The sequence below is a fragment of the Schistocerca cancellata genome, chromosome 7 (genome assembly GCF_023864275.1).
Source record: "Schistocerca cancellata isolate TAMUIC-IGC-003103 chromosome 7, iqSchCanc2.1, whole genome shotgun sequence".
Taxonomy (NCBI): Eukaryota; Metazoa; Arthropoda; class Insecta; order Orthoptera; family Acrididae; genus Schistocerca; species Schistocerca cancellata.
This window is the reverse complement of record NC_064632.1, coordinates 124,809,598-124,822,930: the sequence shown is the minus strand read 5'-3', so window position 1 is coordinate 124,822,930 and position 13,333 is coordinate 124,809,598. Positions and strand designations below refer to the sequence as shown.

At 36.4% G+C, this 13,333-nt stretch overlaps 1 protein-coding gene across 1 annotated transcript in view; it reads right to left on the bottom strand.

The window, feature by feature from the left end:
• LOC126092664 (dynein axonemal heavy chain 2) overlaps positions 1 to 13,333 on the bottom strand; it is a 994,477-nt gene that overhangs the window by 715,895 nt on the left and 265,249 nt on the right. Inside the window, exons 23-25 of the mRNA XM_049908386.1 lie at positions 6,099 to 6,299; positions 2,742 to 2,869; positions 455 to 576 (exon numbers count right to left, since the gene is read on the bottom strand). Of these exons, the coding sequence (XP_049764343.1) occupies positions 455 to 576; positions 2,742 to 2,869; positions 6,099 to 6,299 (451 nt within the window). The remainder of the gene's footprint in view (positions 1 to 454; positions 577 to 2,741; positions 2,870 to 6,098; positions 6,300 to 13,333) is intronic.

The following is a 13,333-nucleotide window of genomic DNA, read 5'->3' as shown; positions in this document are numbered from 1 at the left end:
TCTCCCAATAGTAACAGTGGTACTTACAGTATATGAAATTACCATGAGGCATGTCCAGTGCTATTTGTGTACTTGCTTCTGAAGGCCATTCATCCAAGATTATACATGAACTCACACTTTAATATTACAGATCTACAATGTTTGGATTGGTGACTGCTTTACTTATGGTGCACATGTACAATAATGTCTCTAGGAATATATGGGCAGAGTTCTCCCACTGTCAGATTAACAGATAAACCATGTTAATGACAGAAAAAATACATAACTTAGTTAAAATAAAACACAATAGTGTTTCTATTAAACCTGTGGATCTTGTTCCTTTTCCAAAATATCACCTCCTTTCAAGTGTCAAAAGTACGACATATCAAAATTTAACATTGTTTTCAGCTGTGAATGAGATTTTTGGTTTTTATTTGGTATTCATATAAGACAACTTATTGCAGTTGTTAAGTACCTTATTTCTCTCCACTAAATCAGTAGCTTCACCATACAACAGCTCACAATACTGCTCCCATGCACTTGGTAGAAATTTAATACCATTGTTCATTTCTAAAGGGATATCAGCTTCATGGCGTTCTGTGGGGAAAAAAGTGCATTCATCAGTTTACGGATGCAGAATATTCCTTCATGTTTCTCTTCATATGTATAGGACAATCTACACATTAGAAAAACAGAATTCACACTATAATTTCCCAAACAATAACAAGCTAGTGTGCTACTAAAATAGCACTTGATCAATTTAGTAAAAAAATTTAAAAAAATGTTATGCACATATTTGAAAATAAAAAAGAATTATTACTGTTGGCAGAAAACAACTGATACAATGGGAAAACTATGCTAAAATTTTCTATACACAAAAAAATGCAGGACTCAATTCAAGATATGATTTCAATGAGCAGCAAAAGCAGTCTGACACCTCACAAAGACATTATCAAATAATTGTCAAATTTCAGTGTATGGTGTCTGTCTGCATACATTCCCCTAAGATGTAAATCACATGGATTAGATCAGTGTAATTCACAGACCAGTCAACTATCCTAATATTAAAAAAAACGGAATGAAACTTTGTATATAACAATATATTTTCCAGCCACATAATCAACTGATGAGTAGTACATCATAACTGGGGGTCAGGTCAAGGCCTGCTTCATGCTCAGGCAAACCCAAAGAGTAGGAAGTGGCAGAATGGGTACTATTTCAGCAATAGCAGTGAGCATATATTGTCAGAAGTGCAGGTCATGTGTACTATCTAAGCAAACTATGGAAAGACATATCTGACAGCAATATAGCATCACAAAGAAACAGAACTTCAGTTACGAGCAGCAGTCTGTGACTGAGTGGTTACAGCAAACAGCGGACACAGCAGTCACTGGTAACAGTCAACAACAATATTGACACACATACAACACTCAGCGTACATGGGATGGAGAAGACTGCAAAACACAAGTGTGGAAAGCTGGTGAAATTGTTCTTCTATGGTGTTCTCATGATCATTTAACCACTGCTGATACAATGAAACTGTAAGCTAGTGAAGGTGGTTCCAATCCATGTTGCTAGAAATTGTGGGTGTCTGAAATCAGCTGGGGTGATACAACCAAAAGAATCTACTTGATGGTAGTCACACAGTCTTTGTCAATGTTGTGGAATAAAATGTAAGACCTAGATCAACATTCTGAAAGCACTAATAATGCTATGAATAGCTATATCAAAAGACAAATGGGATTATTATAGGGCATTATTGATAGATTTTCAGATGTGAAGACTAGATTCCAAAATGCTGCCAAAGCAGTAGAATATAATTTTGGAGGCCACATTGAGACACACAAGATTACAAGGAAGTGACATGAGAAAAACACAAACTTCACTCTGCAGGTCAATAATATAAGATGGCAAACTGGAATGATAAATCAAGGGCAGGATAGAAAAAGTATAACTTCTGAAACACAGGAAATGTAATTTCGCACGGAAATGTCATGTATGGGTGTCACATGTATAAAACGTATAAAATCTTTTTCAGCTGGAGGGAGGTACTTTGTAGTTGACTTCTTTGTTGCACTTAAGGAGAGAATTTTATAATGAACTTGATTGATGTAGCAAGAATTATATTTATCTAAAGTAATTTGGAAGGAGCAGTAAAGGCATAAGTGTATCAGAACTAATGTTTCTTTACAGATTTGGCAATTTTCAAAGCTATGTTGCTGTCAGCATACTGGGGTCAAGTAAACCAGCAAAGGCTGTGAACTTAATTTTTGAATGGGTCAGTCATCAACAAGGGGAAAAGGCAGTATGTGGGAATTCTGTCATTTAAAACTGGATGGTTTGACCCCTATATTAATTTGAGAAAGTTAAGTAAGATAACATGCACAATGACATCTGTTTTTAAGTTTCTAATAAAAGAAAGAAAAAAAGAAGGGAAAAGAAATTGGTTTCACAATGAATCTTTCATTCTGTATCAGTCTTTTTACTATTGTGAAACTTCCTGAAAGATTATGTGCTGGACTGAGACTTGCAGCAAATTCTGTTACTGACTGACAATTTGAGACACAACACATAGCTTTAATTCTGCTGGTTTATGTTAAGGAAAGTTCAACATTCAACTCATATAATATCAGCTGTTGGAAATAAATTATTTACTGCTATGTTAACAACTTGATTGTCATGTTCCTACATTCGAGTAGGTCATTTAATAGACAACATTTGACTCACGTTACAGAAATTTGATGGCATACAATCACACTTACCCAGGATTTGAAATCTTGTGTTAATAACAGGAAATTCTTTCTCTTTGCTTTGTACTTCTTCAGTAAGACGTCCATGCAGCCTCATTGCATTATCAAGCTCATCTAAATCTTGTGGTTCATGCATTAATCTGTATGGAGAGGGCATTAAAATGATTTAATATCACTAATGACAATATATTAAATAAAAATTGAAGACCAGGGTAATAACAGAAGCAGATAATTTATTTATGACAATTTTAAAGTATGGCTCATGTAGAAAATAGGTCTTTACATCTGCTGAATAGGTGTTACATAAAGGACATTTTCATCTTATACTGTTATCCTCATTTATTTTATGCCTCAGGATATTATAAAGTGATATGCTGCAAAAACAGAGGTAAAAATCATTCAATTTTTTTGAAATGAAAAACAGATCTTCATAAAGAATCCCAGAATATATACCGGTACCTTACCTTATCGAATGGACAGTTTCTTGAAAGGAGGATATAAAATGAACATCAACAAAAGCAAAATGAGGATAATGGAATGTAGTCGAATTAAGTCGGGTGATGCTGAGGGAATTAGATTAGGAAATGAGACACTTAAAGTAGTAAAGGAGTTTTGCTATTTGGGGAGCAAAATACCTGATGATGGTTGAAGTAGAGAGGATATAAAATGTAGACTGGCAATGGCAAGGAAAGCGTTTCTGAAGAAGAGAAATTTGTTAACATCGAGTATAGATTTAAGTGTCAGGAAGTCGTTTCTGAAAGTATTTGTATGGAGTGTAGCTATGTATGGAAGTGAAACATGGACAATAAATAGCTTAGACAAGAAGAGAATAGAAGCTTTTGAAATGTGGTGCTACAGAAGAATGCTGAAGATTAGATGGGTAGATCACATAACTAAAGAGGAGGTATTGAATAGAATTGGGGAGAAGAGGAGTTTGTGGCAAAACTTTACAAGAAGAAGGGACCAGTTGGTAGGACATGTTCTGAGGCATCAAGGGATCACAAATTTAGCATTGGAAGGCAGTGTGGAGGGTAAAAATCATAGAGGGAGACCAAGAAATGAATACACTAAGCAAATTCAGAAGGATGTAGGTTGCAGTAAGTACTGGGAGATGAAGAAGCTTGCACAGGATAGAGTAGCATGGAGAGCTGCATTAAACCAGTCTCAGGACTAAGACCACAACAACAACAACCTTACTTGTAACGTTATGTATGATGCCTAAATACACGTACCAGTATTTTAAGATACTGTAAGAAAATCGGTGTGATTTGTACCTCCATTTCTGTAGTATACCATTCAACAAAGGAGTGCGGTGAAAACTGCAACAGTAGAAGAAAATAAATCAAAGATTGTCTAAAATTTTGTGAGGCTGTGGAAACTGACAGTATGAAATTAACCAAGATAAGAGCTGTTTAAGTATTGATAAATAAAAGTGTATGAAACAGCTGAGAACATAATTCAGAACATAATAATTACTGACCCATATCATCTTGGCATGAGACACTCAAAAGCAGCCATCCCTTACTTATTCAACTGACAGTTTTATTGTAAACAGTGAAACAGATGTATCAGTTAAGTTTCATTACCTGTAAGTAATGTAGAAATGTGTACTCAGTGATGTTACAGTCAAATATTCAAGTATAGCTCACATTTAGATCTCTGAAAGTAGCTTTGATGTCACAGAAACAAAAATACATTTATCATAAACAGCAAACACAATGTACCTGTACCCATAACTGTTGATTACTGCTAGATGCTGAAAGCTACAGTAAATCAGAGAGACCATGATGAGCATTCGCTGGAGTGTTGTTGGCTTAAGGGAAGAATGCTTTTAAGATGAACACTGCACTCTGTTAAATCTAGAAATTTGTTTTATTTATGCATTGAAAATGAAGGAAACTCATGTGCAGTCGGACTGCTTATAAACAAGAATTTCATGAACCATGTTTCAGTATTAGAAGATATAAAATAGCTCGATTAGCCTCAAACTTGTTACAGGAGTATAAAGTGCAAATGCTACAACTTCTTGCACTAACATCAAGTTACCTACAAGAGACAAAAAAGTATTTTTGTGAAAGCCTTCAGGTAATCCATGAAAACAAAAACGTACCCACTTCAGACTAGTATTAAGTTAATTATAATGTCAAAGTGAGCACTTGCCAAGAGCAAGACACATAAGTAGGAACTATGAATCTGATGAAAGAGTACTCATCAAGAACACATTCTTCAAGAAACACTGAAATCAAAATGGACATAAACAAGCTCCAGTTACAGTAATCAAAACCAGACAAACTTTCTAGAATTTTCGCTCTGCTGTAGAGTGTGTGGAGATAAGAAATTTCTGGGAGGTTAGAACTGTGTGTTGGACTGTACTCAAACTGGAGATCTTAGCAAGTGCTCTACTGACTAAGTTTCAAGGTATACTGTGTTCTATAAGTGTACTCCACATGTATATTTACATCCACAGTCTGCAAACTTCTTTGAAGTGCATTGCAGAGAGTACTTCCTCTTGTACCACTTACTTTGTTTCTCTCCCCTCCTATTTGGATATAGTTAGCAAGAAGACTGACTACTTAAACACCTATGTGTGCACTATAATTAGTCTAACCTTGTCTCTTCTATTCCTACAGGAGCAATAATCAGAATGTTTGGTTGAGTTCCTAAGTTTCTCAGTTAACACAGGCCCTTCAAACTTTATAAGTTTTTGAACTGAACAGATTTAAGTTTCTGAATATTTAAAGCAAGTTGCCAATCTGTACATAGAATTTTCAAATTCTATAAAGATGGTGACTGAATATTTGAGTAGCTTTCCTCTCACAAATAAACCTCACTTCCATCATACCCCAAACAGCTGAAACCATCTTACTGCTCTGTGTGCCCTCCAAAAGAATATCAAATCCTGCCACACTACCCACACCTAAATGTCCCCTCCCCCCTCTTTCCCCTTATTTACACCCATAACAATCAGCTCCTTATCTACATTGCATCTATACATTGTAAACACAACTCAAATTACTTAATCCACAGCTGGTCACCAAGTTTTAGCATCGACACAAAATCAATATTGTGAAACCAACAGTATAAAGGTCATCACAGGTCATTATCAAATCAGAATCGCCTGTTTTGATAGTCCACCTGTGTTTATCATCTTTTAACCCTTTTAATGACTCTGTAGGGCTGATGAACAGTCACTTTGCAACTACAAAACATAGAATAAAGTTCAAATACACAATATCGGAGTAAAAGGTGTGCAGCTGATACATATCGGAGATGAAATCCACATAATCAATAACATTCTCAGTAACAAAATATAAATAACGAAATGAAACAGGAGTCTATTATAGGTAGATGAATAATGTGGATACTAACTTTTTCGAATAATCCTCCATATACTTGTAGAAATCTAAAATCATATCATTTGTTGTACGGCACAACAATTCTGTCAGTTTCTTCTGCCATTCCACACAGTGCATAATGATAGATTTCTTCACTGCAGCTGCATTAACTTCAGAGAAGTAAACAAATGAAATTGTGTCTTCCATTTGTACATTGTTAGCAATTTCTGTGTACCTGAAATCATAAGTTTTAATTAGAAGTACTCAAAACCTATGGAAATCAGCTACTAATGCATTTTAATAGTTTTAAGAAGATTAGGGCCTGTATACAAACTGAACTCTTATATCAAAACTTTATAGAGATGGTGCTTATTACATATGAGAAAACTGTTCCATGGATCGTAATTGCAATATCTCACTATGACATGGTATGAATCAGTTTTACAATTCTAGAGCAGTTTTTCAATGAAAAATATAAAAATATGCTGACCATTTACATGACTGTCAATTTTTTTTCACACTGATGTCCACTTACCTTTTCACTTAAAATGAGTAATTCACTGATGGAATATAAATTATGTTTGCTTCTCAGCAGCAGAGGTTATGAACAGCACTCTGGGGTATAGGAAAAATCGTTCAGCGTTTTCTGCTGGTTAATACCTTTATTGCTCTAAATTTAATTATTTTTACAGCAAAAATTTTCTGGGTTTTACTGTTAACAATTTAGTGCACATCCCAGATAGATGTAGCAAAGCCATTTTGTGCTGTGGTGAATGAACAAACTGAAGTATGTGGTGATAAAAATTGTGGTGATGGTGGTGGTGATGATGATGATGATGATGATGAAGACCAATCACTTGCACCATATTTTGCTGCAGCTGTGGGATGACTTGACACTATTAGAAACTACACTGAAGCTCCAAAGAAACTGGTACACTCAAATACAGAACATGTAAACAGGCAGAGTAAGGTGCTGCAGTCAGCAATGCCTTACAGACAACAAGCATCTGAAGCAGTTGGTAGGTCAGTTACTGCTGCTACAATGGCAGGTTGTCACGATTTAAGTGAGTTTGAACATGGTGTTATAGTCGGTGCACGAGCAATGGGACACAACATCACCGAGGTAACGATGAAGTGGCGATTTTCCCATGCACCATTTCACAAGTATACCATGAATATCAGGAATCCGGTAAAACATCAAATCTCTGACATCGCGGCGGCTGGAAAAGAATCCTCCAAGAACAGGACCAACAAAGACTGAAGAAGAAAATCGTTCAACATGACAGAAATGCAATCCTTTCACAAATTGCTGCAGATTTCAATGCTGAGCCATCAGCAAGTGTCAGCGTGCAACCCATTCAACAATGGGCTTTCGAAACTGACAGCCCACTCGTGCACCCTTGATGACTGCACAACACAACAAAAAGCTTTATGCTTCGCCTGGGTCTGTCAACACTGATGCTGGCCTGTTAATGACTGGTAACACGTTGCCTGATCGGACGAGTCCCATTTCAAATTCTTTCGAGCAGATGGACGAGTACAGGAATGGAGACAACCTCATGGATCCATGGACACTGCATGTCAACAGGTGTACCAGTTTCTTTGGCTCTTCAGAGTATTTATCCCATTTTAGTGTGGCTATTTAATTTCTTTCCAGCATATAAAAACTGGAGCAACAACTCCTGAAAGTGCACTTTACTGGGAGGAAAAAACAAACAAATCTTTGTTGTCGCAAAAGAATTACAAATTCTGTTAAAAGTCTAATGCTAATGTGTGTATTAGGGTTTGTAAAGGGTAAATTAAATTTCTGTTAGGTTGAATTCTAGTTTATAGCCCACAAGTCTGTGGTTTAAGAATGTTTATCTTGCCTAAAAATGTTACAGCCCAAGTTATGAGTTACTTCTTTTGTGTGCTTGTGTTGCGCCCATCTAAAGTAAACCCTCATTTAAGTAAAAAAAGCCTTGGGTCTTCATACACTTGTTAAAAAGGTAGCTGCTTCTGGAATACAGAAAAGATGAAGCAGAGCTGCCAGCCACTCAAATTAAAAACTAGACATTGGAAAACCATCTTTTTGAATGTTGAAATAGTTTCTTCATTGGGGGAGGGGGACACAGAGACAGAACACGGAGAAAAGTTAAACTGGTGGAGGAAAGAAAATATTGCTTTCAGTGCTGACCAGGAGAAGGAAAGAAGTTGACGGACAATGATAGTGAATATTTAAATTATACAGCAATAATGGCTAACTGTGATGGCAATTACAGAAAGTTGATTATAATTAATACCCATTAAAAATGACAAATTGCTGAGGGTAATGACAACAAATGACTGAAAATGTGAGAAAAATAAATAAAAAGAAAAGTAATATTGAAAAGGGAATTAAATACACTCAGAAAGAAAAGAGAAGTTACAGTACACCAACACAAAAGGACAGTCGGTGATACACTTGGAGGAAAATGGAAACACCAAAGAGGGGGCGGGGGATTCAGAAAAGGGAGGGGGGGAGAGTTCAGAGTTGATAAATGTTAGTTGTCATTTCTGTAATTCAAAAATATTAATGTTGAGAAGCAGTAACCAAGATGTCAGTGATACACAACATATTCCTATTCCTACATGTATGTTCCAGCAATACTTACCAACAAGTGACTTGAATCTGCTGGTTTGGCTAACTGAAGTTATTCCTTTCGGAATGAGAGCTTCATGGTAGTCATATCATTATCGACCAAGCCATGTGGAGATCTGCGTAAATGAGGAAATTGATCCTGAGGGAAATGCCGAGAGAAATCTAGAATGTCTTCATGTTCCCTGTTGTACAGGAGATCAGTCATTTCAAGCTGCAGATGAGAGTGAATTTGGTACTGGAAGCTTTTTCATTTTCCCATTCAGTTGCACTACAAATCTTGATTTATTTTGCAACATGACATGTGTTCCATTTGTAGTCACATAAACTAATAAATTCTATGACAAAGGTATATTTCCTACACTTCCTTCGACACTCCCAATAATTTCATATCCAGATGTGTGCCTGTGATATCCACTCTTTCATAGAGCACTAAGAATGTGCAATAAACTCTTTACATAGATTTTGCAAGCTAGCTCTCAATGTCGTCTGCCATAACCATTGTGGAATCAGGTTGCTATGTTTGATAGTGGCACCAAACAAAATTGTTCTACCTGAAGTAGTATAAATATTCAGCTGCAACTACCAAGTATTCTTCTATTAAATCATTATTTGTGAAAAAGTGCAAGGATTTTGCGACAAGTAGTGCAATTTTGTGTCCCATCTGAACAGTAAACACACACATATGATTTTTCTTCCTCTTCTTCCACCTCTTCAGAAAGCTTCCTTTTAAGGTTTTAAGACCTCTTGTCATATACAGGACTTTCACATTTTCTGTTTCTGTATACTTTGGTGTGGTAAGATGTGCATATCTTTGTAGATTGAAGTTTCTGTATGTATTCTGTGTCTTATGATACACTAACCATTTTGTGGACTCATCTTTTTATGTAAACTGATAATATTTCTCACACTGTTACTCAAGATGCAAAGATATTGTCAGTGTTACACTATTCTGACTCACCACTGCTGCTATTAGATTGTACCACTGTCAAAAATGACCCTTGCCTATTCCACAGTTGGCACTTACCCCATGTTGCCATGACCACATGGTGCCTATGCATTTCCCTCACTCCCCACTGCACCGCAACTTCTCTGCTTGTCAATAAGAGCCTGAACAGGTACAAGTACTCACTCTCAAAATCAATGAGTTGTTAAGCCATGATAGAGACTTAAGCCGTGATGCAGAGCAATGGTTAAACTCAGAGATCAGTTGACAGGTAACTTGCAAATCATTTTCATGTTTTTTATGCAATCTTAGTAGCAGTAATGGCACTAGTTTTATTCACCTGTTTATCAATCTTACAAGAATACTGGACATCTCATGGTATTGCAATTTAAGAACAAAAGTCTTATTAATATATAGAGGAGTACACATAGTTAAATGTCTCATTTTACATGGATGGGACAGGTAAGTCAATCCATGGTAGGAACTATCCTGGTATTTGCCTGAAATAATTTAGGGAAACCACAGAGTGAGTAGATGTGGATTAGGGTCTCCATCATCCTGAATACAAGGCAATTTCATTTTAAATAGTACAACCTCAATTTGTTTATTCCTAGTGTACAATACTGTTTTGTTTAAACATCCTTGTTAATAATTATTTCATAATGTAAAAGGGTAGGGCTGTAGTGTTAATTCATTCCACAAAACCACCATTCACTGCACACACTATCAGCTGAAATCAGGGCCATGATGAAGATTTTTGTGTACCATACCATACTGCTGGTAACAGGGCTGAAGCATGTTAATACCAACATTGAGCATATAGTACTTTGTTAAAGAAGCAACTAAATAGAAAAAATTAGTGATGATTAAATTTTTAAGACATGAATTTCATTTCTGCTATAAATATGGCAGTTAGTGGCAATGTCCATGTGCACAAGAGGTTTTCTTTATGGTTTCTCATGATTACAAAACAGGCAGATGTTTCATCAATTACTCATTTTGGGTCTTTATAATACTAATATCATATGTCAGTTACTGAAAGTCTGAATTTGTTGTGTCACCAGGTGCATGGGGTATTTACAAATACGGCTTTAAATTTTAAAAAGGCTTACGTGTTTTAGGTTCTGGAGCACTAAAACTGCCAAAATCTGCAAAGAACATTATACTGCACTAAAATAAAGTTCTTGAAAAGCTGCAACATTTTGATGAGAGACATTCCTTGATGCACTGCACCTTTCAGTGGGCTAACTTAGTTGAAAACCTGTGAGCTTTATATTAGTTCAATTCGAGGGGAAAACAATGAAATCATAAACTACTTTGCTTTTAGAATGTCTAACGTCCTAACTACTTAACGTGTGAGTTTGAATCTCGGTTATATCGGTTAATTCCCCCAAACCACCTTCCAATTCTTTAATAGGTGACTTACTTGGAACTTGCAGCCACTCTTCTTTACTGGCTAGCTGGCTGCTGGAAACTCTCTTGACTTCTTCTCTGTCGAATAACGCCAGGTACAGGAAATTTTAGAGTCTTTCGACTTATGAAATAAGTAGACATACAAACTTTACTTTTTAAATGATTAATGGAAAATCTCATATAAAGATGTGAAACAAATACTAACAAAGAGATAGAGGGGCTGGCCAGTACTTACCTCAGCTCAGTACACCGATAGATACACATAAAACAGAACCGAAAATTTATGTTCCTAGCTTTCGGAACAAATGTTCCTTCATCGGGGAGGAGACAGGGGAAAGAAAGGGAAGAAGGGAAAGGAGATTCAGTTACTCACAACCCAGGTTATGAAGCAACAGGGAAAGGAAAATAGGGAGGGTAGCAAGGATCCTTGCTACCCTCCCTATTTTCCTTTCCCTGTTGCTTCATAACCTGGGTTGTGAGTAACTGAATCTCCTTTCCCTTCTTCCCTTTCTTTCCCCTGTCTCCTCCCCGATGAAGGAACATTTGTTCCGAAAGCTAGGAACGTAAATTTTCAGTTCTGTTTTATATGTATCTATCGGCTGTACTGAGCTGAGGTAAGTACTGGCCAGCCCCTCTATCTCTTTGTTAAACTTTACTTTTTGTCAATTAACGATGTATTTGCCCTCCATACACAATAAAACTCTCACTTTCCATGTAAATATATAACTTCCTGTAAGTCTCTCATACAGCCGAACATCAGAAACAAACTGAATTACAGCTAAAAGAAAGTTGGCTTAGATACCATACCTTTTCTTAACATGAATCAGAAAATAAGACTTGCCTATAGCAAGCTCATGTTAAGAGTTTTCAAGAGTTCTTTTTCATCTGTTCTTGTTTTAATAACAATAGTCAATGACACAATAAGCACAGAGCTGCGTATAAACTCCATGGTTCTTCCTTACACACTCACTAAAACACCTATGGATTGCCCGACAATACTTGTCGGTGCTGTTCGTCCGCTGCATCTACTTTCTTCCCGCGACTGATTTTAAACCTGCACAGACAAACATGTGACGCTCAGCAGGTAGGATTCTAACATCCCACACTCATATCCAGAATATGTGTGTTCAAGATGGTAGAAGGCTGAGTGGTTCTAGAATTTACACAGAAATTCTCGAATCACTACATATCCTGTAAGATTTGTGACTTTTGCCATGATACTGTCCCCTTCTCCTAGGATCAGTACCTATTCCTTGCTTGTGGGTTGACCTTATGACAGCGCATCCTCTTTCCATTCTGGTAGGTATGCTCCTTACAAAACATCCCTATTTTTTAGGCCATAGATCATCCTATCTCCACATAGGTATGTCTACCCTTTCTACTTAGTGAATGCTGAGTACGACCCCCTTATCCTTTCTGAGTAGGCCTCACAGTTCACTACCCTAGTATACATTTCTAAGTATACCATAATTAAGTATCTTCTGTTAAAGATATAAATATATTTTAAACTTCGCATTCGTTCTTTAATATATAATTTACTCCCTAGAGTCCTCCTCTGCTTATCAACTTCTATATTTTCAATAGATACTACATCTAGATACACTGTTTATGTCCTACTATCCTTCAATTCATCAGAGTACTTATGACATTGACGTTTCTTAATGATCATCATGACTAATTCCTTTCCTACTTTCGTTTCCTTTCTTTGCTCACGTCTCTTTCTTATTTATCCATTACTCATTAATACTTTATAGTTGTTCATTATGTATCATTTTCATTCCATAAACTTATATGCCTTTGTCTCTCTTTGCACCTGAGTTCATTGTGCCTATTCTAATATCTATTTAGAACTGTTCTTTGTTTACGTGCACCTCTTCTTATGTACATTCGATGAAGAACCGTATTAGCTTCCTATATATAGGTGCATATCTCCACATGCACACACATTTTCCCCCACAACACCTGGCGGTTCTCACATCATGACAGGCTTTGTCTTATGTAATTTAATGTTAGTGCAGAAGTGTATATTTGTGTGTATGTGGATGTGTTGTGTAGTCTGATTTTTCAGCCATTTTATCTAAATATAAGATTTAGGTTTCTAGTAAACATGGAAATAAGGAAGAACTTCAGCGATAGAAGTTTGTGAACATGAAAAGAGGGAAAAATATAGACAGGTCCTCCAATGAGAAGTAAGAAAAGAAAAAAATAGATGTGGATTCTAGGATTGAAGAAGAAAAGAAGATAGCCCCAAAGACAGGAAACCCTTCCAACCCACCTTCCCTAGGACCTTTAC